General features: G+C 37.4%; 3 protein-coding genes across 5 annotated transcripts; all 3 read right to left on the minus strand.

Moving 5' to 3' along the window:
* Positions 1 to 7,253: 7,253 nt before the first annotated feature.
* apoob (apolipoprotein O, b) lies at positions 7,254 to 14,650 on the minus strand. The gene is made up of 10 exons (XM_036558761.1): positions 14,095 to 14,650; positions 13,164 to 13,266; positions 12,454 to 12,558; positions 11,374 to 11,493; positions 11,157 to 11,189; positions 10,995 to 11,049; positions 10,584 to 10,679; positions 10,391 to 10,482; positions 8,879 to 8,968; positions 7,254 to 8,110 (listed from the first exon to the last, which is right to left on the minus strand). The coding sequence occupies exons 2-10, from the start codon at positions 13,188 to 13,190 to the stop codon at positions 8,105 to 8,107; spliced, it is 624 nt and encodes a 207-aa protein (XP_036414654.1). The 5' UTR covers positions 13,191 to 13,266; positions 14,095 to 14,650; the 3' UTR covers positions 7,254 to 8,104.
* A 670-nt stretch (positions 14,651 to 15,320) lies between these two features.
* On the minus strand, positions 15,321 to 16,793 carry LOC118798661 (arylamine N-acetyltransferase, pineal gland isozyme NAT-3-like). The gene has a single exon (XM_036558129.1). The coding sequence runs from the start codon at positions 16,420 to 16,422 to the stop codon at positions 15,574 to 15,576; it is 849 nt and encodes a 282-aa protein (XP_036414022.1). The 5' UTR covers positions 16,423 to 16,793; the 3' UTR covers positions 15,321 to 15,573.
* A 1,073-nt stretch (positions 16,794 to 17,866) lies between these two features.
* cunh11orf65 (chromosome unknown C11orf65 homolog) lies at positions 17,867 to 26,528 on the minus strand. 3 transcript variants are annotated; one of them, XM_036558126.1, is made up of 10 exons: positions 24,508 to 26,528; positions 24,108 to 24,156; positions 22,739 to 22,862; positions 22,520 to 22,612; positions 21,023 to 21,076; positions 20,700 to 20,909; positions 20,141 to 20,274; positions 18,975 to 19,145; positions 18,666 to 18,721; positions 17,867 to 18,589 (listed from the first exon to the last, which is right to left on the minus strand). In XM_036558126.1, exons 1-10 carry the CDS (start codon positions 24,527 to 24,529, stop codon positions 18,429 to 18,431), a joined length of 1,074 nt encoding a protein of 357 aa, XP_036414019.1. In that variant the 5' UTR covers positions 24,530 to 26,528; the 3' UTR covers positions 17,867 to 18,428. The 3 variants fall into 3 exon arrangements, with proteins under 3 accessions (XP_036414019.1, XP_036414018.1, XP_036414020.1); XM_036558125.1 differs by lacking the exon at positions 24,108 to 24,156; XM_036558127.1 differs by lacking the exons at positions 24,108 to 24,156; positions 24,508 to 26,528 and adding an exon at positions 23,109 to 23,234.
* Between the last annotated feature and the right edge of the window lie 2 nt (positions 26,529 to 26,530).

Below are 26,530 nucleotides of genomic sequence, written 5' to 3' on the forward strand. Positions count from 1 at the left end.
TATCTAAATCATTCAATTATTACAAAACATAAAAAGGGCTTGAATAAAACACAATATTATATATTTAAAAGATCCCAATCTGTTTACTTTAAAAAAAGGCCAAGTAACACCACTATGAATTACTTTTCTTACATCGGAAAATGCAAAGAACTGACAAAAGTTGTTGCAGTATTTAATAGACTGCATAGTTAAAGTGAATTCTATTACTTCCACCATTACACTTCCCACTAATATACTAAAAAGGGTTTAGGTGCAGTCAGAAAGATGCCAAGACAGCCAGAACAACACAAGCAAAGGGTCATAGTGTTTGTTTGCATGCTGGGGTCACTAGGTCTCCAAATCAGCAGTTAAACAACATTTATGCCAGGAGACTGTTTGGAACGTTTCCCAGACAAAAGCCCAATTTGACAGTAATAAACAGATTAACACATACAAAGTTGCAAACACCATTTGGACTTTGATTGCAAGAAGTGCTGCATTTTGACCTCAGAATACAGAAGCACATAAACCTTGTTAAACTCAATGTGTGCGCGTCAACAACTATATTAACATATTGGGGCTGTTCTGGCAAAAAAAAAGGTTGTTTCTGTCTGGAAGCTGCATGCTGGTTGCAGGTGGACTGTCCAGATGACCCCACACACTCCACCAGAATAACCACAAATGACTAAGTGAATGTTTTGCAACTGACATTTCAGTCTCTGAATTAAAACTAATCACCTGATGTAACATGAAGAAAGCAGTCTATAAGTGCACTCATCAAAAACATGGGAATGTTCACAAAAGAATGCTCTGTAAGTTTTCTTCACTAAGCATTTAAGGAAAGGTTTAATATCACTGATCTGGAAAAAAAAAACTGATCTAAAAGGTTGCATGTGAGTAATTTGTTGCTGATCTAACATTGATGTAACAATAAGAAAAACAACTAATTTTTACATAAATTATTCTGCCCTTGATTGTATTTTTGGTGGAGTTTACAAAATGATTCATGGTGAATTCTAATTTCATAAAAGACAGATTCATTACATAAAAAGTGGGTGAACTGTAAGCCACAAAGCTGTCCATTTCCTACCCTGGTGTACAAGATTTAACATTCATGAGGATCTATATGTCTAGCATGTAGAAGATATAATGTAAAATGTCTTACAGTCCTCAAATGCCCACAGTACTGCGCAAAAGTCAGAGACCATCCATGTTTTTCTTTTTATAGAGATTATATATCAGATAATCCACTTGCATAGAGGAAAGGGGAAAGTCAAAGTAAACTACATGAAAAAACATGTTTCCAAAACTGTAGTTAAAAAACGATTAAAAGATGCATAGAAAATGGGGCTTGTAACAACAACAACCTGCAAAACCTGGTGGATCACCAAAATGATCACAATCAGATACAGTACTTAAAGCTTTCATCTTTGGGAGAGGAGAAAATTAAGCTCTGCTCTTGCTACACATCTAAAAAATTCAAAGGTTTTTCTGTCCATCCTTCCACTGTGAGAAGACAACTCAACACCATGAATCTGAAAGGATGTGTAGCTGTTAAGAAGCAGTTTCTTAGAAAAAGAAGATTTGCAGATCAAACAAACAAACTGCTGAGTCCAGACTTCAACATCACTGAATGTGTTTGGGATTACTTGGACTGCGAGAGGCAGAAAATATAACCAACTTCTGAGACTGAACTTTGGAGGCATGGGAAAAATAACCCTGCAGATTTCTTTGAACAGCTAAAAGCAAGTCTGCCAAAAAGAATAAAAGCTGGAATAAAGGCAAAGTTTGGACATCCTAATATTGAAAAATTTAAATTATATTTAGTTGTTAAGGCTTCTGTGTAATTGTTATTAAATATATGCTTTCCGTTGTTTTTCTTGCCATTAATTTGTACTTAACGGCTGTGTGGTACAGCACTGTCATTAGTCCCTGTACAAAAACAGACAACCTGTCAGACTAACTAATTTAACTGAGTGGACAACTGTTTAAAGCCTAGTTGGTACAGTCTTGCCACTATAGTTACTCTAGCAGAGTACCTGTTGTTAGATTTTTCCCTACATTTTAGTGTCATCTCACCAAAACACCTTGCAATCAAAGTTTCAGTGGCCTTTCTAACTACAGATGCATACATTAAAGGGGTACAGCACCTGTTAAAAGCAGTGATGTATAACTACAGTATACATACATCATCTAAACCGCTTATCCTTCTGGGTCGCAGTGGGGTGCTGGAGCCTATCCCAGCTCTCATTGGGCAGAAGGCAGGACACACCCTGGACAGGTCGCCAGTCCATCGCAGGGCAGACAGACAGACATACACTCATACCTAGGGGCAATTCAGCATGTCTGCATGTTTTTGGACTGTGGGAGGAAACCGGAGTACCCGGAGGAAACCCATGCAGACATGGGGAGAACAGGCAAACTCCACACAGAAAAGACCCAGGCCATTCTTGCTGTGAGGTGACAGCGCTACCCACTGCGCCACCGTGCCATAACTATAGTATAGTTATACTAAATTTTACATGAGAAATGTTAAACCTTTTTCCTTGTCAAAATGTACAAACTTGTTTCAGCACCTCCCTATTGGCTTCTATTATAAGTACATTTTGAGTCAATGGGTTCTATGTTCTTTTCTGAGTACAGGGAAAAGATCTGTTGTCTGTGGTGATCAACTCTATGCCACAGATGCAGGAGATAGATTTCATGATTTTGTTTTAGTAAGTCTCAAATAAAGCAGAAAGAATGAGTTACAACTCATCCAGAAAGAATGATTTTTTCAACATTATAACTATTTTGAGAAAATAAGATATGCTGTTGACAGAATACATTAGAAATGATAGAAACTAAATGATTATTTTGACGTACTGTTTTGAAACGTTCACTTTTGGCTGGTGGGATGAGCTGAACTCCTCAGCGTATTCTGCACTTTGAGAGGGAAACTCTTTAAATGCTAATGCAATGAGGCAAAAGCACAAGAGAGCAATGACTGCTCCTTTGATCTTTTCATGGGCACTAAAGGACCCTTGTGCCTAAATTGCAACAGCCACTTTTTAACACCAAAATGGAGCTTGCAGTAGAGTAAAATGTAAATAAATCTGCTCTAAAATGTGTTGTCCTTAACTAAACAGAGATTTGTTCAAAAATTACACATCAATACATGTTGCTTTTAACACATCTGGTTTGGAACTACAGAGCAAACTGAGGAATACTTTTTATAAGTAGTGTGAGGCAGAGTACAAATCATGCATGGCAATCTCTCTCTGTACAGCAAGCCTGGCTATTAAAACAATATACATCAAATCTCATGGTTCATTCTACTCTCAGAATCTGGGCTCAGTTACTCAGCACTTTAAATTAAACCAGAATCTCTTTGCTAAATGCAATAATTACAAGAACTCTAATAATTTGAATATTTACCACCAAGCTAAATTAGATCTTGCCTTTACAGCAAGAATAGGGCATCATCAAATTCAGTGATTTCTGCACTGATGGGATTTTTATTACTTTTATTAAGCTCTGTTTTAATGACACCCTTCGCCATTTTCAAACTCACCAGCAGACCCCATCAATCCCCAGATAAACTCTCCAGAATGTTCTCCTTTAAAAGTGCCCTTTAACTGGCAAGGTCTCATATCGGGCATCCATCCATTAATCAGGTCTATAAACAACACTGCTTTAGATTAGATAAAAGCTGATGGGGAAAGAGGAAGTATGAAATGGCACACTGCAAAGCGCCTTATGTTCATTATTGGGTTTGACACAATCCAAGTCGTCGCAAAATGTGGACTGTCTGTATATAAATAAACATCTTTCACAGTTAATGGTGTCTTCATAGAAGTGAAAATTACCCATGTTATGGGCACTGATGCACTCATGACAGACCCTGGCTTTTAGACTTTACACAGGTAACAATTCGGATGATCCTTTTTTCTTTGGCCAGGAGAACATAAACATGAAGTCTGGCCATTCTTCTCTGACCTCTCTCAACAGCAAGGTGTTTCCGGCCACACAACTGCTGCTTGCTGGATGTTTTTTGTTTCTCGCACCACTCTGTGTAAACTCTGGAAATGTGCATGAAAATCCCAGGAGTTTCTGAATCAATAGTTTCTGAAATACTTAAACCCCCTGTCTGGCACCAACAGCCCTAGTCAAAGTCACTCAGACCACATTTTTAATCCCAATTCTGATGTTTGATGTGAATAATAACTGAAGTGCTTGACTTCTGCCTGCAGGACTTTATGCACTGCACTGCTGCCACATGATTGGTGAGCACGTATACAGGTATTCTTGATGAAAAAAAAATGCTAGTGAGTAAATATAAATATATATTCTAATATGTATTTACTACATAGTTGTTCAGTCGTGTTCTGAAGTTGCCATATGTCATTCCAGATGAAGATGCCAGCTTAAAGGAACAGTTCTGCAAAATCAAATGTCTGAAGTTTGCTAATTTAGTTCTGCACTGGAGCTATGAGGCTAATGTAGCTACCAAGGAATGCAAGCTTATCGCTACTGTCAAAACAAAACCTTATATCTCCAAAATGGAACTTTAAAACCTACTTTACTTTTCATGTAAATCAATGGAACCAGACTTTTTGGTCCGTTTCTTTTGGTCCATCCATGGAATTTACACATAATGTAAAGGGCAACAGGCATTTTCAAATTACATTCAAAACTGAAAAATGACAAAAATGGAGATACAAGGTTTTCTTCCAGCGTTCTACTCCACGAGACAGCATTGTTCAACCTGCAAGTTTAAATCATCTCATGTTAAGTTGGTCAGTAATCTGAAACAGACTTTGGTTTCTGACACTGTTTGACACACTGTCATCTATAAAAATGGACAAAAGTATGTTGCACAGACTAAAAAAAAGTGCACACCTTGAAGCCTGAATTTTGTTTGCACTATTGTTAATTTCAATAGATGAGTGAACTTTAACCTGCCTTGCTTATGTATCTTAGCCTAAAAACAAGTCATGGAAGCTTTCCATTACCAAGTTACTGATTAACAGTCACAGACAATAAGCATGGGGCAAATTATTGCAACACTTGTGTTTTTAAAGCTGCATCACTCTATGCACAGATTTTGCAACACAACACAAATATGCCGCTAATATTCAAATATATGCAACTGTCTCGCACCCAACAGGTAACAGCAAACATGACTCACATTTATTAGTCTGTTAACAGCCTGAGACTTTATTTTACTGCCCATTATTTATTCCCATATCTAGTTATATGTAATAAATAATCATAGTGTAAAATAAAAGACGTTCCTATAAGTGAAATAGACCTCTGTTCATGTTAAATTGCTGTTTAGACAGAGGCTGTTATCATTCTGCTGAACATGTAATTATAACACTTATGTAACTTTGTTACAGCTATAAAGATTTAGCAATGGCAGAAAGTTCTAGAAAAGGAGCACTTGAGCTGAACTCTGATGTACTCCAACACCTGACACTAATTAGGTTCCACTGTAAAGTTGAATGGCTTAATAAAAAGCAGATAGTTGTATACAGAAATAAACACATGTACACTACAGTTCAAAAGACAGAATCACAGTCTTGAATAACACCAATTCAGCTGCAGATACATGCTTTGATGTTAATATTCTATAGGTTTTCTATAGTTTTGATGATGAACAGAGCTACAGACGATTCTATAAAAATTAAGAAAGCTGTACAGCACTGAGAATCAGTAACTTGTTTCCTCAATAAATCATTTATAATATCTCCCACATCATAAAAGTGAATACTGAATCATATCAAAAATTGTTTTTTAAATGCTAAGAAACAAACAAATTGAAAGAACCATGATTTAATAACATAACATACCTGCTTAAGGAAATGTGTGATATTCTCCTCAGCCTTACAGCGTGTGAGCGGCTCAGGTAGCTAAACACAGACAAGCTAAACTTGGAGATTTTCAAACCACTGCTCAGGCACTGCCGAACATAAACTAATCAATAGCTCTCTATTTTGATTTTCATTTGATTTTATCAGACTTTGACAAGCCAACACTCTACATGTGAATGCTCTGTTGTGTATTTAGCTAATAATCATTATACTTCTACACATAGAGGGCAGTGTCGACCACAACTTTTTTGCCTTAACTCTGTGTGCTCACACCTTCCCAGCATAAAATTATTGAGATGATGGTGATGAATGAAGCAGAAGATGCTGAAAAGAACCCAACAAAGCTCTTTATTTGGAAAATCTACAGCACTCAGGAAATACTGAACTTGAACTCACAGAAAAAACGCATCCTTTATATGCAGAGCAGCAGAGGAGGCGCCCGCCACATTACTGTGAGAGACTGTATAGATTTTTTTTGAAAATCATCAAAAAGATGGTTATCCAAAATATAAGCCCTTTCTCTTCGACCACATCACAAAACCCCCAAATTATCTCGTGACTCCTATGTTTAGGACCAAAGTGTGGCTAAATAATTTTGAACAGCTAATTTTTTTTCCATGTCATCTCTGACTCGTGTGTATCATTGTTAGTCAACACACCCTTGTTTGTACTGTAAGTATAGTCTGTGTTCAGGTAATTTAGCCTAATTTTGCTGATATAAACATTATTGAAATAATTAGTTTAATTTTTTTTCAGGTTGTAGAGCCCATGTGTCAAAACACAAGGCCTGCAAGCCAAGTCAGGCCCGTCACCCAGTCCTATTTGGTCCACGAAATTATTTTTATTTTCTATTATTATTAGCCTGTTTCACCCGGAGATGCACTACAGTCCCCAGCATGCACTGCAACATTGTTGTTGGGGTAAGGAGAGCGAAAAGCACACCATCCCTGGTGTCTAGTTCAAGTAAATAGGCAGTTTTAAAAAATACTATCTAAAACAATTTTTTTTTTTTAGAATTATTATTGAATAAGTATTCAATGCCTATTTTGCTGTTGCAGTTTCTGCATATTTTGAATAAGTAATGGCCCATTCAAGTCATAGCAAAATGTTAAGTAAAAATGAAATAACAACACAGCTGGCCCACGGATTTACTGAGATTTTTTTAATATGGCCCTTTTAGTGGTTGGGTTTGACACTCCTGTTGTAGAGAAATATTTGTTAAGGCTTTTAGTTCATTCTGTTACATCAATATGTTTAATTCATTATAATAATTCTTAAAGATGCTTGAACTGCTGAATCGAATCAAATCACTTTTTATTGTATCAAATCAAATCGTTCTTAATTCACAAAAATAGTTTTTGAATAGAATCGAAAACCAACAAATCGTGGTCACCTCAAAGATTCACACCTTTAATTGAGAGCTGATCCCAAACTTCTGAATGGTAGTGCAAATAACTAATCATGATAAGAGCCAATATGAAAATGCTGGAACTGCAGGCAAATATTATGTGGAAAAAAATTAGGATTATTACCATCCTAGTCGAGTCCCTCAGGGTGAAGAATTATAGTAATTCTTTAACGAGCATAGTCTCATTTTATTAGAAGTGTATCTGAACATGGTCACTGATGCATTAGGAAACACCGAGTAAATCACACAGTAGCTTAAATTATAAATACACACATTTAAAGATGAAACCATGATATTAACATACCATACATCAAACAGTTATTTTAACAAAGAAGGTTTACTGAAAAATTAAACACTGTCTGGCTACAAAATCAATTCATATTCCATTCTTTAAATATATGTACAAATAATACAAATTAACACAATGCTAACTGTGATGTAAACATCAATCCGTTGCAATAACAATGGTAGTGGCTTAAAAAATACTGTTTAAATTAAAACACTAGAGGACCATCTTCACTTATCCATATGATGCACAGAACTTGTAGGTCAGTTCCACTCAACGTAAATGTCAACGTAAACCTCTTAAGACATCCACCAGCAAGGTTAACAGTTTCATGCATATGTTGCAAGAAACATATATTGCAAAAGCAACGGTTTGTAGAATATTTGCATAAAGTACACACTTGAGATAGTTCCGCATCCCCTCACGTTGTAAATGTTTGACTGTTGTATCAATAAACTAAGCAAGGCCTTTTGTTTATGACCGAAAGGTGCATTTTAAAGACCAGAGAGGTGGACATACATAACACTTACTGCTTTCTCCTTGATAACCTTTGATCTGGCATTGATCTTTGACTGTTCATTTCTGGATAGACAAGGAAGGAAACAGATAAATTAGTAAAAACAAAAAAAAACACAACAACAAAGCAATCTGAATCAGTGCTGCACAAAATGGCTAAATTCCATACTGTGAGTACAACGGGCCTCATCCACCAACTGTTCTTAAGAAGAAATGTATTCTGAAAATCTACGTATGCAGTTCTCACAAAGATTCTGACATTCATTAATGTTTTCTTATTTGGGATTTGTTCTTAGGCGAAAACAGAATCTACACACTCAAGAACACATCATGAATCTGGTTTAAACTTTTTCTTAGGACCTTTCTCAAGAACAAACTTTGGAAGATTTGTGAATATGACATGGTTGAAGATTGGCCTGTGGTATGTTTTGACCAAAATGATTTACATTGTCTGCGCAAGCCCCAGAGAAACCCACTAGGAGCATCTGAGATTGGTAAAGATGCTCACAACACATAATAAAAGTGCAAAGGCTAATATCATGATCGCAAACAGTATAATGTACAACCCAATTTGAATGTATACATACACACTAAACTCAGGCCCGTTCCTTGACCAGTGACTGTGGATTCAGTCTATGCAAACCCCTAATCTATATGAATATAGTCTGAAAAGTCTAAAATTATATTAATGCAAAACCTGGACCAGGGTTAGCAGTGAGGTAGCAACTCTTTTTCTAGAGGATTTGTATCAAAGTAATGTTAAGCATGCCAGTCAGAGGAAATGTGATTACATCACAACTTGACTTGCTAATAACTAACTTCCCGTGGCCTCACCTCCTCCTTGGCAGACGATTTTCCCTTCCACAGACCCTCCAAAAGTATGCGCCCCTGTGAACCCCAGCGGGATATCTGATCTTTGCCCATCTAAAAGAAGAAATTTAAAAAAAGGAATAAAAAAACAACAACAAACAAACAGAACTGTATAAGGTTCAAAAAACTTACAACGATCCAAAGTTAGAGTCTGATGTCTCGAATCAGAAGAGTTTATTTTATAAATACAAAAATAATAAATGCATTAGAGCTCCCCGAAAATAGCACAGACAGTGGTATGCAAAAGTTTGGACACCCCTGGTAAAATGAAAACATGTTTTGTTGATTTTCTAAGCAACAATAAGTTAACACAACTCTAAGGAGAATATACTTCTCCACATTTTAATACGCAATGCTTTTTATTTACTGGATTTAACACACTGAAAAAAAATAAAACATGAAATGTGGTCTGTGCAAAAGTTATGACATTTTATATTTAGCACAAACAGTAAATGCACTAAATAGTGCAGAAGTGTGTGTTCTGTAAAGAGCGTGCTAACACTTAATTTTTGCATATGATATGTATATATGTATATATATATATATATATATATATATATATATATATATATATATATATATATGTATATGTGTGTGTGTTTGGGTGTGTGTGTGTGTGTGTGTGTGTGTGTGTGGGTGTGTGTCTACGTAAAAATGTCATCATCAGTAACATCCCTCACACATTGTTATAGGAATAGTTCTGCCAAAAGTGATAATATTGCTAATAGTGAATGAAGTAACATTATTCAGTGATCTTCCATTCATTGTGATCTATGTTAGCATACTTGGTTAAGCTTTTTCCTTCAAATAAAAAACAGCATCTTGCCTTCAAGAGAGCTTTTGATGCATGTGACATTTTGCACACTGAAACTACCCAGCCTCAAGTCCACTAATGTCTACATGTGATACATGTGATACATAGATGAGCCTATTTACTTTGTACAGCTCAGCAGGTTAATGGAAAAAATTCTCAAAATACCAGACTCCACCCTCTTTTCCACATAAGAGAATCCCTGGGGACAAGAGCAGGAAGGAAAGGTTGGTTATTCTAGAACACACTTCACAGCTTGAATTTCCTCCAGGAACAGACCCTTAATCTAGCTGGGTACAGAGAAACAAGCTGATCTAAAGATTGAATCACTGTATGCTGTTAAAATTAGCCTGAGAACAAAACTGACCTTAGCCTTTGTAGGTCATTTCCCTGGTCATCTTAAGCATGATTATCACCTTGTTTAAAAGCCATTCTTGTAACTGCCCATTTCTAAAATATCTTGTGATTTTTTATTGCGTTACCATGCACCAGGTGGGCGAAAGAAAAAATTATTTTAACCAATAATACGATGTTATCATCGAAAGAAAACACTCAGCTAGGTCAGAGACCCTCCCTGATAGCGTTTTTCATTAGGAAATACATCACAGTACGGAAAGGACATCTCATTATAATTTCCAATTCATGCTGACATTAAGTTAACTTGCCTTAGCCACAGAAGCAGCGTGCTGTGGATAAAACAGGGAGGCACTCAGAGTCATCAGCCCAGCAGGAAAAAGCAGCCTTTTCACTCTGCAGCCTGAAAACAAATGCAAAAACATGCAGCACCTGTCATTCTCAGTAATAAAGAAAACAATAGCTACTGGTTGAAAAGGAAGAAGATAAAAGTCCCACATTCACCTTTAGCGAGGTAAAGTCCAAGGATTCCAGAGAAACCCACAACACCAACACTTGGGTAGAACTCAGACGGAGGATCATTCAGAAACTCATAGGTGTCTGAAACAGTTAAACACATCATAAATCAATGTTTGAGGCTAAAAATCTTGTATGTAGCAAAAATGCAGTAGTATAGGCTGTTGCTACAAAACCTTGCACCCCCAATCAGACTTTATAGGAGAATTACAAAATGTAACCAATTATTAATCCAGATTTTTATTTAAATTAATTTTGGAACATTTTTATTGGTCCAATCTTCATAAAATGTGTACACAAAGTAAGCTAGGGTTTTCAAATGGTGCAAAACCCCACAAAACTGAGCTATTATATTTTAATAGGACATTGGAAGACATACAAGAGATTCAATGTTTTCACCTTTTATAGTCCTTAGAGATGTATCAACACCAGGCTCTATGGTCTTATAAAATTCCTGAAATTTTAAAAACGTACAAGCAGAGCTATTAAAAAAAATAAAAATGAAAAATAACTTACTGATACAAAAATATAAATAATCACAAGAAGCAATTTCCAGAATACCTCTGTTTTGTCCAGAGCATAGGTTGTCTTTTCCTAGAAAGTGATAAAACAGTAGGTAAGGCACAGATTTTTTAACTCATTTCTTTTTTCAAAGAGTATGTAACCTGGCAGGTACAGTAGTTATGGAGAATATAATGGACCATTACTTATTTTCGACGGCCACGCTTCCTCAAAATGCTGTCACAGCTCCAGTGTGGCTATTTGGAATGGCACTTACCTGACACCATTTTGTGCACGGCTCTGCTGATTTCCTCAGCACTGCTACACCCTGCTCCACTTGGCCAACTTCTGACTCCACATAATTCACTTGAGAGTGTGGGGTGGTATAGAGGGAAAGCTGAAATGCAGAGATTTAGCTTTAATACATTTAAAGTCAACCTAAAATCCATATTGTTTTAGCTTGTTAGTTCATGTTCATGGTCATATCAAGCACGGTTCATCAAAATAAACATGGTGCGAAAGACAAAATTTTTGTTTCCTGTAATCTTCCATCAAAATGCAGAGAGGTCTGCCTGCCTCTAATACGTCTTCTGATTTTCCATTATGTCACTGCAAACCAGCAGGTGGGAAAAATATTATAAACCAAGATAATGTTTTTCCTCCCCCTCCCATCACCCCCACCTATAATTAAATGAAAACACTCAGCTAGCTCAGAGACCCTCCCTGATGTCACTCAGAAACATTACAGTACATAAGGAAAATGTTCATTATTTTCTATTCACAACGACCTTAAAGGAGAACTGCACCGAATTTTCAAAAAAATTTGCATAGTTCAATTCTTAAGATGTAAAATCATGTTAAAAAACTGCAATGTAGACAAACATACTGATTCTCTTTGTGGTGGTGACGACAGGATCTAGGGGTAACAATGTCTACAATGCACATATAACCATTTATTTACTATCCAAAACATCCAGTGAACCTACATGTGTTTTATGTGTAAGGCTTAAATGGTGGTAAATCTGAAAATTATATTTTCTTTGGGTGCTATTTTGCCAGCTGGCAACTGTTAAAAACCATCTCAGTCATCATATTTGTAACCATTTCATGTAATAACTTTCTGTGAGGGAGCTTTCAGTCATTCAACTCTTCAGACGTCTGGTTCCTATCACCACCACTGTGAACAATTCTGACTTGCTAAGTTTTTGCTAATTTCACATCAAACCACTCTGAATTAACAAGTGTACATCTTAATGAGTGAATCATGCAGAAATGTTGAAAAACTGAGTGAATTCTGCTTTAAGACAATAACACTGGCCCACATAACAGACAAATGCAGCTGTAATGAAAAAAGTACCTCATCAACCATCAATGAAGGATCACTTTCTTTGGTATCACTGGCAGCAGAAACTGTTCCTGACATGAGGTACAGAGTGCCAGGCACAGCCACTGGCAGAGCCACCTGGATATGTAAAACATAAATGAAAAACAAATTCAGTACTCAGTGATAATCAATGACCACGCAATTCACAGGTTATGAGAAAATAACACTAAAATCATGCGAATTTATTTGCATTTAATGATTAAGTTCCACTGCTTGCAGCACTTAAAGGGGGTTTATTAGCTAGAGCCCTATCTAGGCAGAGGAGTTGGATTAAAAGTTCAACACTACAGAAACCAACTGCGCTGTAAAACGTAAGAAATTCAAGTGTGAGATATAATCAACCCCCCGTTTAATACGAGGCTGAAACTGGCTTCATATTCACCAACTTCTTGTTCAAAGTTTCCGTCCCACCTTAAATGGCGCAGCACTCGCATTCTGACTCCTGTTCAGAACGTAACGACTGTGCCGTTTAAGGTGGAACGGGGAAATTCGAATGAGAAGCTAAGCAGTCTGTTAGCGTTAGCATTAGCGCACTATGCTGATTTGTTTCTCCTCAGCAGCAGCAGCAGCATCCTTTTACAGACTAAGAGTCTTATAACCTAGGTATAAAAATAATTCAGACAAACTATGGTAATACATTTATATAAATGAGACATGTAACAGCCTCGAGTCTAGAAATTTACCTTAGCCAGTCTCCCACAAGTCAACATTCCCACTTTTTTTGTTTCTTGAGGAAAAATCAAGCTACGGCAAGCCAGTGGTTACAAACCTCCTGTCACCTTGAGGCTGGAATATGGGAAAGGCGTTTGTGAAATATTTTGGGGAAAAAAAATGCCATATTCTGTGCACATCGAACTAAAGAAAAAATCATTACAGCCTATTTTAACTCGTATTCAAACACTGTTTTTCTTAGTCGAATGAGAGACGGCATAAATGGTCTTCAGCCCACCTGCACTGTGTGCACTGCACTCATGTTTTCTTGTTCTTAAACTGCGCAGTGCAGGTGGCTGTAAGACTGCCCTGCTAGAAAAACCAGCACAGACCAGCATGGCTATTCACCTGCAAAACCTAAATATGTTGTGTTTTGGATGCTGGTTTGCACGACCATGCTGGGTGACCAGCTAAACCAGCACCAGACCAGCATTAGATCAGTTTAAATCCCCCATAAACCAGCTTAGACCAGCATGGAATTCATTCTGGTCTGTGCTGTTTTTTTCAGCAGGGTGGAGCTGGAAAACATTGGTCTGCTAATTTTTTCTTCTTTTGTAGTTTGTAAAATTGTTCATGTACTGCATTGAAATTCCTAAAAGGAAAACTCTGGTTTACATAATTTGGCATAGTTGTAATCGTTATAAGAAACATTACAACACATTATTTTTAGGGTTCCCAACACAGCAAATCTGTGACTTTATTAGAAAGTACAGAAATCACACACAGAGGTGGTCATTGCACTAGGCCAAGGTAGGCAGCTGCTTAGGGCCCCCATGAGCCATAGGCCTACTGTAAATACAAATGAGATATACTGTATATGTCCATATTAATTAACGTATCTTGAAATATATTCACATTGTGAAAATAACTTTTTTAACAGCTGTGTTTGTAGAGATTATTTACTGTGATTTTAATGCAGCCCAAATCCCAGTCGTGGTTATAATGGGCTATTCCATGCTGTTACAAGATGACACAACTGCGTAAAGACAGACTGATATGAACAAGGCACTTAAGAAATAATCTGCTTTATGGAGAGGAGGTTCTTCTGGGTGTTAAGAGGAGAAAAAAGTGATTCAAGAGCAGCAAAAAAAAAACACAAAAGCAAAAAGTATGTCTCTTCACTCCCAGAGCTAACTTCAGTCAGAACAGAGCATTGAACAGGCTCAGCATAATGCTAGTGTTGATGTTAGTATAGTGAGCTCCAGTGTTGGGTGATGACTCAAAAAAGTAATCCATTCAAGTTACTAAATACTTCTCTCAAAATGTAATTGGATGACAACTTTTTTCTAGAAAAAGTAATCTCACTAATCATTACTTCTAGATTACTCTGCACCACATTATTTCACTGTATTAGCAGATCATTTTGTTTGTTTCAAGCATTATCTATTAAAACCAGCAAAATTATCTGCCAATATGGCAGTAAAAAATATTTAGAAATAAATTAAATAATGTTGACAAATAATGACAAATATTGGGACACCTACACATTACACCCACAGGAGCTTTTATGACACCTCATTCTAAATCCACAAGCATTAATATGGAGTTGGTCCCCCCTATAACAGCTTCCACTCTTCTGGGAAGCTTTCTACAAGATTTTGGAGAGTGTCTGTGGGAATTTTTGCCCATTCATCCAAAAGAGCATTTGTGAGGTCAGACACTGAAGTTGGACGAGAGGGCCTGGCTCACAATCTATGTTCTAGTTCATCTCAAAGGTGTTCAGTGGAGTTGAGGTCAGGGCTCCGTGCGGGCCAGTCAAGTTCTTCCACTCCAAACTCACCCAGCCATACCTTTATGGACCTTGCTTTGTGCACTGGGGCTCAGTCATGCTGGAACAGTTTCCCCAAACTGTCCCCACAAAATCTGAAGCATACAATTGTCCAAAATGTCTTGGTCTGCTGAAGCATTAAGATTTCCCTTCACTGGAACTAAGGGGTCTAGGCCAACCCCTGAAAAACAACCCCATAGCATTATCCCTCCTCCACCAAACTTTATAGTTGGAACAATGCAGTCAGGCAGGTAAAGTTCTCCTGGCATTCGCCAAACCCAGACTCATCCATCAGACCGCCAGATAAAGATGCGTGATTCGTCACTCCACAGAATGCGTTTCCACTGATGAATGAGAAATATACCTGCACAGTACCTTTATTTCCAACTGTGCACAGAAGAAAAATGCACTGATTTCTGATTAGCATTGGCTTTCAGGCTAAGATATCAAATATGACACCATGCATAGGCCTAGATTACAAAAACGGTTATAATATTAAAAAGATTAACCAATATCATTGTCCACTTATTAGAAGACTTTGTTTCTGTTGTTAACAGTTTTCACTTGACATATTTGCACAGATTAATGTGTAATACATTTAAATAAACTAATACTCAATAGTTCACTGGTGGGGGCACAATGTCAACATCTTTTGGGGTGAATGGAGAAGAAAGCACTATTCCAAACTTGTCCCTCAGTAATTCAGTAATTTCTTCTTCTGTGAGGTCAGTTTTGGTTTTCACAGGCTGGTCCCCCTCGGTAGGCAAGCTGGAGATGATCAGTTTGCGGCCTATGATTGTAATCCTTCCATCTGCTAACAGCAGGGAGCATAAGGACTTGCAGAAGAAGATGGAGCTGAGGGAGCTCTGGTGGTAGTCACACATGGCTCTGAAATCCTCCCTCTGACACGGCTCAAGGGTGAACTTGTACAATGCATTCCATGCAGTGTCCTGTTCTGGCTTCACAGCATCACCCCCTGACTGCACTTCCATGAAGACCAGCTTATCCTGAGCCCGTAGGCGATACACACCATGGCTCTGCCTTTGGGGACTGTCTGTCTCAAGAGAAAGAGGGAGCTGGAAACCAGACCCGAAACCCACATCACAGAGCCACCGGTGCCCATCAAGGGTCACCATCATGATAAAGTGGTCAAACGGTGGACCATAGGCTCCCGTGAAGCGGTTCTTCACCTGAGCAGCGAGGATATGGACCTCAAAACCCAGTTGGCTTAAAAGCCAAGAGAAAAGTCCGTTGTTTTCATAGCAGAATCCTCCTCTTCTTTTCAAAACGATTTTCTCGTAGAGTAGAGGAAGGTCAAGTTTGACCCGCTCCCCCGTGTGAATGGAAAGGTCCTCAAAAGGCACCGTGAGCAGGTGGTTGAGGTGAAGGTGTCTGAGCGTCTTCAGAGTTGGAGAACAGGGAGCAGAGCAGCCAATACGAGACAAATACTTTTCAACATCCATTCTTTTTAGGACAACCCCAAATAAAAATGCTTGGCTAAGCCTACTAGCCTTCGACTTTTAGCTTCAACTGAGAAAAGACACTCTTCCTGGTTTAGGCTAACAACAAAACTACCGTTTACAGTTGTTAACCTGCCTTGAATTCGCTAACTTATGTAAACAATCGAAAACATAAGTAACGCTAAAGTAGCCTTAAATCGGGATTATTTTTTATCTCAGACTAACGTGCAAACCGAGCAGTATGTAACGTGGCACGGACGTTTTTGTTTTTAGCATTGCGGCTAAAAGTCTAGAAAACTCCAGCACAGCGACCTTTGTCGTGTGTGTGTGTGTGTGTGTGTGTGTTTTCGTACACTTTAAGGACAAAAAAATGTCCAGAAAACCAGGGAAAAAAGGACTAACCTACGATATCAGGACCAAAAGCTCATCACTTCATGCTTTTTCTGCTTTAAGAGCTGCATGATTTATTTTTAAACTGAGAGGGCAATATAATGTAATTTCAGGGTTAGCTATAGTGCTGTGTATATTTAGCTGTAGTGCTGTGTAGAATCAGAGACCACCACTGAGTTAATGTTCAGTCAAAACAGCTATTAAGTACAATTTAGTATAATCCTACTTGTTTAAGGAAGGGAAAGTCAAAGGGAAATAAGTGAAAGAATATGGAGTCTCAAAAACTGGACTGTACCAAATTAAAAGTAGAAAAAATGGGACAACCATGCAAGACCTGGTAGACCACCAAAATTATCACTTAAATAACAAAAAGAACATTTGCAAATCAAACAAAGAAGCTGCTGGTTTCCTTAGAACCATGGACTGACAACCCCAGAGGCCAGACATCACATATTTGAGATGACTTGCATGATGAGAAGCAGAAAATGTCTAAGACTGAACTTGGGAGGTGTATAAAAATATTCCTGCAGATTTCAAAGCAAGTCTCCTGAATAAAATGGAAGCTGTAATAAAGGTAAATTGTTGACACATTAGATACTGATGTGATATATTTAGTTGTCATGGCTTCTGTGTAATTTTCTGTTAAATGTCTGTTCTCTGATGCTGAAAAAGGAATAATTTGAACCTGGATGTTTTGACTGGAAATTGAATAAATGAAGGGTGTTCGATGACTTTTTCACAGTACTATATAATACATATATATTCCCACATCCTGAAAACCTGCTCAGGAAATCTGACATATGACTAAATCTGACACATTTATATCATCAAATAATCATATTGACTTCTCTTTTAAAGGGGAATTCCACAATCTTTTCAAAATGTCTGTATAATCCAATCATTGAGATATAAACACAGTCACTGAGAATGGTTTGATGTGTAATTATTAATTGTAGAGAAACTTATTGACTCAAATTTCTTTAGTGGTAGTGATGGGAACCAGGCACTGCAAAGTCTACAACACAAATACAGAGATTTTAATTCCGAAAATGACCAGTGAACCTACATGTGTTCTGTGTAATGTTTATAAAGGTAAAATAGTGGTAAATCCAAAGAAAATGTTTTCTTTGGGGACTATTTTGGCTTTCACAGACTACTGTATAATGCTGTCACATACCTCTCTGCCCTGCCTGTTTTTCAAAAACCACATTTTAGGCCAAAAGTCTAAAAACCTCAAAACTAAAAACTGTCTCAGGCATCAAGCAGCACATCTGTAACTTTTCATGTCATAGCTTTCTGGTAGGTAGCTTCGTGTGAACCACTATCACCACTGCTGTGAACAATTCTGAGTCAGTAAATGTCTCTACAATGCATCATTTTACAAACCACTCTTAATGGCTTTGTTTATATCATAACCATTTGATTATGGTTTTGATATAAATGAACAAAGGATATAAAAACAAACTTGTGTGCACAGGTACTACAGCCTGTATTTAGTCTCCATATCAAATCACCCAGTAAACAATCACCCAAATGATGTATCCATTTATAAGTATGCAGAACTGCTGTGTCTTTTTGGGTAATTGAGCAGCATCAGCACTGTCAGTCCATGAAGTGTATCATATGATCCAATCTGAGATGTTAGATCTGGAGTACTCCGATTTAATCAGACTGGACACATGAGCAGGGAGGACACTGCTGTTGGTGACCACCTGACTGCTGTCCTGTGTGAGCTGAGAAAACTCACAGGGATCATGTTCAGAGAGAACAACCTGTTTATCTGCACAGAGAAAGATGTAGGGGTCAGTAATCAGCCAGCAGGGGATGCTATAAGAAAGCTAAAGTGACAGCATTACCTTTTTTGAAAGCTGAGGAATTACTGATCCCCACATCCTTCCATTCGTTTAAGTACCTGAGTAAAACACAATGAATAGTTAAACCCTTAAACTGCAGATTCATTATTCAGTAACTATATGACATTATTCAGTAACTGCTATAAATAATTAATTAACTACTGTAAGCTAATAAGTTGTGAGAGTGAGGAAGTGTAGGCCCACATGCAGGCCTTTGAAGTCTAATAGGTTAAAGTGATAGTACCGTATATATTATATTCATTTAATCATGCATTCTGTTATATATGTGTATATTAATCATAGTTGAATTACTCATCAAAGTTGAGTGCGTTGGTCCATTCAATCAGCTCATCTATCTCCCAATCCAGAATGGTGTCGGGGCCTTGCTGCTGGACTACCCTCATCATGCCCTGTGTGGAGTTCTCCACCAGCTGGGCTGTTTCTTTACGCTCAGTGCGAGCATGCAGGGCTCCCTCATCATACCTGCACACAGGTGTAAAGTCGTCAACGCTAAGGGTGTAAATTCCTCAGCTTACAATGATTATGATTCTTTACAAAACAATTTAGTGCCTTATGAGATTTGATATTTCACCACAATTTGATTTAATTATTTTGGTATGAGTCAGAATTGTGACTGCAGGAACTGCTCAAAGTGGTGGAATATAGACAATAAAATTATGGCAATTAAAAATATATATATTTCGAAATAGGCCAAGAATTTTAGTTTTTGCCACAAATGAGCAAATATTTTATTGAATATTATTTAAATTGATTATAATCTAACATTCCAAAATCAATGCAGTTGAATCGTCACCTTTAGATTTGTTGTCAATGCATTTTTGCACACCTAGTCAACACTGTCAAAAATTCAAATACTCAAAATACAAACTATATGGCCAAACATGTGGATGCCCCTACTGATTATTGAGTTCAGGTGTTTCAGCAACATGCATTGCTAGTATTGGTAAAGTGTAAAAAAAAAATTAAGCACATAGTGATGCAATCTCCATAGACACACATTGGCAGTAGCCCGGGTTGTGCTGAAGAGCTCAGTAAACATGGCACTGTCACAGGATGCCAACTGTGCCACAAGTCAGTTTGTGAAATTTCTGTCCTGCTAGATCTGCCCTGGCCAACTGTAAGTGTGAAATAGAAGCATCTAGGAGTAGTTACAGCTCAGCCACAAAGCAGTAGACCACGCAAACTCAGAGAGTGGGGCTGCCAAGTGCAACCCCACTGAACACCTTTGGGATGAACTGGAACACTGATTGTGAGCCAGGCCTTCTCATGGATGCTGTTATAGCTGCAGAGGGGGGCAAACTCCACTTTAAAGCCTATTATTTTGGAATGGGATATCCAACAAGCTCATATAGGTGTGATGGTCAGGTTTCCACATACCTTTAGCTATTAAGTGTACTCAACAATACTAGAATATATAATATATACAGTTATAAAGTGCCATTTTCTGGTGCACTCACATTTTTTTCATCCACTCAATTTTCCGGATCTTCTTTTTTCTCTCGACATCTTGCTGTCTACGGATTTTGCAGTGGTGGAATTCAATCCTTTTATTATTGGTGTTTTGAATCAATGGGTCTCCAAGGAGGGAAATCTTTCAACAGAAACCATATAATGAAGTCATTCCTAATGCAATGGTTATTCGTTATTATTTATACAGCTTTAAGTACAGAGTAGTGGGTGATACTGCTGCCCTCTAAGCAGCAGACTGGGGTTCAACTCCCTGCCTGAGCACCATGCTACACTTTTAGGAGTCCTTGGGCAAGACGCCTAACACTCCATTTGCCTACTTCCGTAACATGATTAAACTGTAAGTCGCTCTGGATAAGAACATCTACCAAATGACATCAGTGTAAATGTAATGATAAGAACATAAAATATTCCATAAAACACCACATGACATTTAAGCCTGACATATCATAATACATTAAAAATGATCAAATGATAGTCTGCTGATGATGTCGTCTAACAAATGAAATAGTATTTGTAACTCAGAAGGTATTAGGAACTGAGAGCCACCTTGCCGGACAGCAGCCTCCAGCCATTGTTCTCCACCCGACGGTACCAGCCAGAGTGGTCATCGTGGACTAAAGGCTGGCCATTATGGATCTGCCTGGGAACAGGCCTCTTCTGTCCACTATGTGTGTAGTCCTTTGGGCTGCTGGCGCACAGATCCACAATCGGACGGTGGGTGAAGATCTTGTAGTAGATGGTTGGAGGAAAGTTTGTCTAAAATGGAAGTATAAAGATCAGTTAGCAAAAGGAGAAAATCATTGTAAGACTGCACTGGCTTAACAGCCAGAGAGCAGCTAAGTAATTATGGATGAACACCAAGTACTTACTCCACCCAGCCTGAATCGTATATAGACACCTGAAGCAGCATCCAGCATATCAGCCTACAGCCAAACACATTCATACATAATAACTCTTAATAACTATGTTTACATGCTTGTTTACAGTCTCTTATAGTTTAAAGGAACCTAACAATAAACATATTAACAGGAAACAGACCACAGAAACAAGACTATTTGTATTATTCCATTCCGAGGAAGTTACTAAGAAATGAAAATAAAATGCTTCATTTCAGAACAGGAGGAAGAAAAAGGATTAAAGGGGAGTGTTTAAATTTTTTGCATACTTTAAGTATTGAGATGTTAATAAAACCATTCAGGCTGCTTTGATGTGAAATGGTTTATTGTAGAGAAACTTACTGATTCAGATTTCTTAATAGTGATGGTGATAGGAAACCAGGAGTCATGGTGTCTACAACACAGTTTTATTCACTATCCAAACCTACACATGTTCTGAGCTGTAATTTTGAAAATGGTAAAATAGTGGCAAATCTAAAAAGAAATTCTCTTTTCAGACTACTTTACCTCAGAACACCCTGAATGTACCTCTCCTCCATGAAACGATTGTTAAAAAAGTTTTTTTTTTAATTTTAGGCCAAGACCTTGTCACAAGACTGTCATAAGACAATTTGTATTTGTAACTACTTCAAGTAATAACTTTCTGTGAGGAAGCTTTTAGAGGCATTAAACTCAGAACTGAGACGTCTGGTTCCTATCACCAGCACTGTGAACAATTCTGACTTCAACCGTTTCCAACCAGTTTTGCACATCTAATCACTCTGAATGACTACAATTACATCTTAATGATTTAATTAGGCAGAAAGGTTGAAAAATCAGTGGAATTCCCCTTTAATGGGAGGAAAACTTTCTTGAGCTGAAATTTTATCCACGCTTTTTTTTTTATGGTAGGAGACAACAGTGCTGGTTGGCACTCCTGTCCCCATTCTGACCTGTTGACTTCCAGGTCAGAATGGGGACCTTTTACAAAAGCGTAACATAAAAATGCCCTCTTAACCTCTTAATGCCCTCTGTTAAAGTTGAATTTTTTTCTGTTAAAAAAGAAAGTACATTATAGAACTGTTGTAAAGAGAGTTACTGTAAATATATTCATTTTAGTTAGTTGTAATGCCAATCACCTATATTATATCATATAATGTTATATGATTTGGAAACCAATGATAACTAATGCTATTTGGCAAACATGAAGTAAATACAGAGTTGTGTTCTGATATGAGTGGGGTTGTTGGGCATGTCTCATCTCAAGATGAACATAATTTCCAACCCAAACCATATAAATACTAAATAGGAATTATGTCAGATTTTATACTCCTCCGTACATTGAGCATACAATGCCAGAATTCGGCGAGGATGACAGAGAGGGCAAAAATTAGTTACTTATACCAACAAAGTTCATTTTACTAAAAAAAAAACCAAAATTGTTGTGTATAGTGATAAATAATTAATCTTACTTTGTTACAGTTGAATTACCTCTCTGGGGTTGATGTATTTGAGGAGGAGTCGTGGGTCACCTTGACTACGGAAGTTCACCAGGCTCTTGAAGTATTTGAAAACAGCAATGTTCTAAACAGTGAAAGCAGAAAGCATGCACTGGTTTGATTACACTGGAAATATATCTGAGCAAGCTGGAAAGGGAGTGAAATGCAGGCCAATCTGTATTTATGTGTAAAGTGCAGTAAGGTCACTGACAACATGCTTCCTCCACATCCTCTGGATGACTCTTGCTGCCCGGTCATACACACTCTCCTGTGTTGAGTCCTGGGTGTCATTTTCCACCATTATAGCACCCTCAGATGGGGATGACCTAGGGGCCCTGTTGTGTAAATACAGGTCTCTTTAACCATTACTCATCTTACTCTTATGTTATGTACAATGCATTGGTGAATGAGTGGGATTAAAGGAGACACAGGCTAGTAAAAAAAACTGCTAGATGCTTGGAATGAACATCCAACCCCATTAGAATAACCACACCCACTCAGACAGCCTTCATACTTCCACTGAATAACCCGGCCCACTCAGCAAGCCTTCATACTTTCATCGAATAACCACACTCACTCACCCAGTCTTCATGCTTCCACAGAATAACCACATCCACTCGCCTAGACTTCATACTTTCACTGAATAACCACACCTTCTCACCTAGACTTCATACTTTCACTGAATAACTACACTCACTCCCCTAGACTTCATACTTTCACTGAATAACCACACCCAATCAGCCAGCCTTCATGGTTCCACTGAATAACCCGGCCCACTCAGCTAGCCTTCATACTTTCACTGAATAACCATAAAATGTAAAGGATATATCACTTCAATGTCTGCTATGAGCTTCAGATATCTGCAATTAATCTGAAGCGATGCTATGAAATGCAGTTATTCACTTCTGTTAACTTGCTAACATGCTAACGTAACATTGAAATCCCTGTTACCAGGCTAGTGGAAATTTGCACCTTAGAGGTGGCAAAACATGTAAACAAAAACAACTTACAAAGCAAATTACAAGGTTTCTACATAAAATATTGCTGTGTATTGACATGCTTGGCTGTTATATGCTCAGTATTTAGTGATTGTATCTGGCCTTTAGTGTAAAACAAGCTCAGAAAGTTGAACATCTATGGTCTGTATAGTGTGCGCTGCTGCAGCCATTGTTTGAGCTCTTCAACATGGCACAGTGATCCCACCCCTTACTTCTCCCCTCTACCGAGACAGCCAATGAGAGCAGTGATCATTAACATACAAAATCCACACCCAGAAAATGACCTTTCTTTCATAGAGGAGTAAATGACAGAGTAACTCATCAAAACACACCTTTAAAGTCTGAATTCAGCTGTATTTTGTTTTACTACTCAGAGCATGTAATTATATTTAATTGAAAACAAGAACAAAACATCCTTGTCTCTCCTTTAAAGCTGATGTCTATCCAACAGCTCAGGAGTAAAAGCTCATATTTGAAAGCCCCTTGAACCACTGATAACTCTGCATGCTAACACTAGCAAGGTTATCTTATCACTGAGATGTTACAGATAGTAACCAGGTTAATGTTACTGCTTCTACGCACCTGTCAAATAGGTATGTGTACCTAACCTTATCCTTCTTCATGCCTTTATCTGCATGGCAATAGCAGTAAAACCAAACAAAAACAGAGAAATTGAAAAAATAAACAGGCAAATTCTGAATTTTATTGCATCATAATTGCATGCACATTCCATTCATTACCATTTGACAAGCTTGAATGATGTCAACACATAGAAAAAATACTTAGACTATCAAAAGGATTAACTGAAATTATAAGGAATTTACAAATTACATGTTAAATTATATGACAAGATGCTATTTATTGCATGACACAACCACTAATCTTCAGTTCCCAACACAGAAATCATTACATTAGTCAGAAAGCTTTGAGGGAGGGCCTTCAGTAAAAGCAGATGAACAAGTAGGAAAAAAAGTCTCACTACCTGTAGCTGAAGTTGCCAACATCAACAATCAATGTCAAGCTGTGAAGGCTAAGCTCTTCTCCATGCAAATAAGTCACAGAAAACATCCACCTACCGCTGCAACTGCAATAATTTCATTTATATAAATCTGTCAACCTTGTTTGCACATTTCCTCCTGACCTACCAAGTGGAGCCCAAAGAACGTTACCAAAGCAACACAACAACAAACTCTGTAGCCATGGTTCAGAAAAACATCCGAATCCAGATTTTATTAACTTCTGAATTAAACCAATGTGTCATTGAGGGCCGTAACAAAAGAAACAAACATACATTCAATGTACAAAAATATACTGTACATGTACATATTTTCATTTCAGGAGCAGGCTGAGCAAATGACATTCATGATGACTAAGTTACTGTACAGACCTGTCTACCACTCCCACCCCCACAGGCTGAGCACAAGAGCGTCTAAATGGGTGTAGCTCAGGCTCGAGACACAGGGCTTCACTTTTTAAAATATTGCCCTCTTCGTAATGAGGTTTAAGCTACTGGTGTGACAAGATATAATCTATTATCACTCCATGATTATAGGACACATTTCAGTGTTGCATCAGCAGATTAAGTGTTGGCCTGTAATCTAACTTCATAAATTAGTCTAGTAAAAGGCAGCAGCATAAATAAATACACAGTATTATTGACAAAATATGTTAGAGAATGAGAACATAATAAAACGCTTCTGATTCTCAAACTGTAGTTTGGCTATATATTAATTTCTCACTGCATTCATTCATCTTATATCAAAGATATTAATAAATTAAGCACATATAGATATACAACATATTACCAGTTCCTTAATGGGCATATAAATATATATCAGATATATTTCTTTGTATTTTATTTCTTCCCCTGAGGTTCACTTAAGATATATGTGTGGTTTTATGTATCAAAAACAGTCATAACTGATTATTACATAATCCCTTTGACTGGTTTTGTTTCTGTGCTTTTAAGTCAGATATATGTAAATGAGCTCCTTTCTGATTGGCACTCCTGTATTGTGCTTCATTAAAAAAGCAGTCCAGGCTGAAACACTCCTTAAAACCTCTGTGAATGGGCGGGGCTAAACTGCTGTAGGCTCGTGACAAAGTAAATTTGAAATAGGCAGTTTTTTTCTTGGTTTTCATGAACAGATGAGGAAGTAGTATGTTTGATACTTTGGCAATGTTTATGTTCTACATCAAACTTTGTTATTAAAAAATTAGGAAATTAGGTTTTCCATGATACGAACCATGATATGAATGAATGGAGTGCCCAGAAGTGTGTCTACAGACAGAAGCACACTGAAGCACTGTGCGATACGTTTTGTGGTTCTGAAAGAGTTTCTTGCTATTATTTGAATCGCTTACCATTTATAGTGCCTGTGCTGCCTGCTTAAAAAGAAGAACACAAGAAGTGAAACTGATGTATTACTAGAATCAATAAAATGTTTCAGAACCAAAACATAACTTACAAACACACAGTTTGAATAACATATTTAAGCTTACAATGCAGACTTTTCAATAAAACACATTGGACTATCAAAGTCACACTTCCAAACGCACCACCAGAGCCAAAACAATTAACCAATTAATGTGAAAGGCAAGCTCAACCCACTGATGTCCATATCTGAAATTTTACACTCCACATGCTCTTTAAGGTTGTATGTGCACAAATCTGAAAAAGACAATCAAATTGATGAAGCCATGTGACTAAAAAAAGAGTTTTAATCACTTTATTTATCATATTAAATTCAGTCTTTTCGTCATATGGGACTACTATTTTTTTACAAAACAATGGAAAAATCTAAATTGTAAACAAAAGTGTAAATAAATTACAAAATATAAGTTATCACTTTAACCATATTCTGTGTCATTTTTCCTTGTCAGACCAAATTTAGTTGTTGGACATGAATGGGTTAAACAGTAACATGTATGATTACTTATATAGACAGTAGTTCCATCATTCCTAGTCTCAATAAACCAAAAGTTGTCATTACTTTACATAGTAT

This window comes from Colossoma macropomum, unplaced genomic scaffold (assembly GCF_904425465.1).
Source record: "Colossoma macropomum unplaced genomic scaffold, Colossoma_macropomum, whole genome shotgun sequence".
Classification (NCBI taxonomy): Eukaryota; Metazoa; Chordata; class Actinopteri; order Characiformes; family Serrasalmidae; genus Colossoma; species Colossoma macropomum.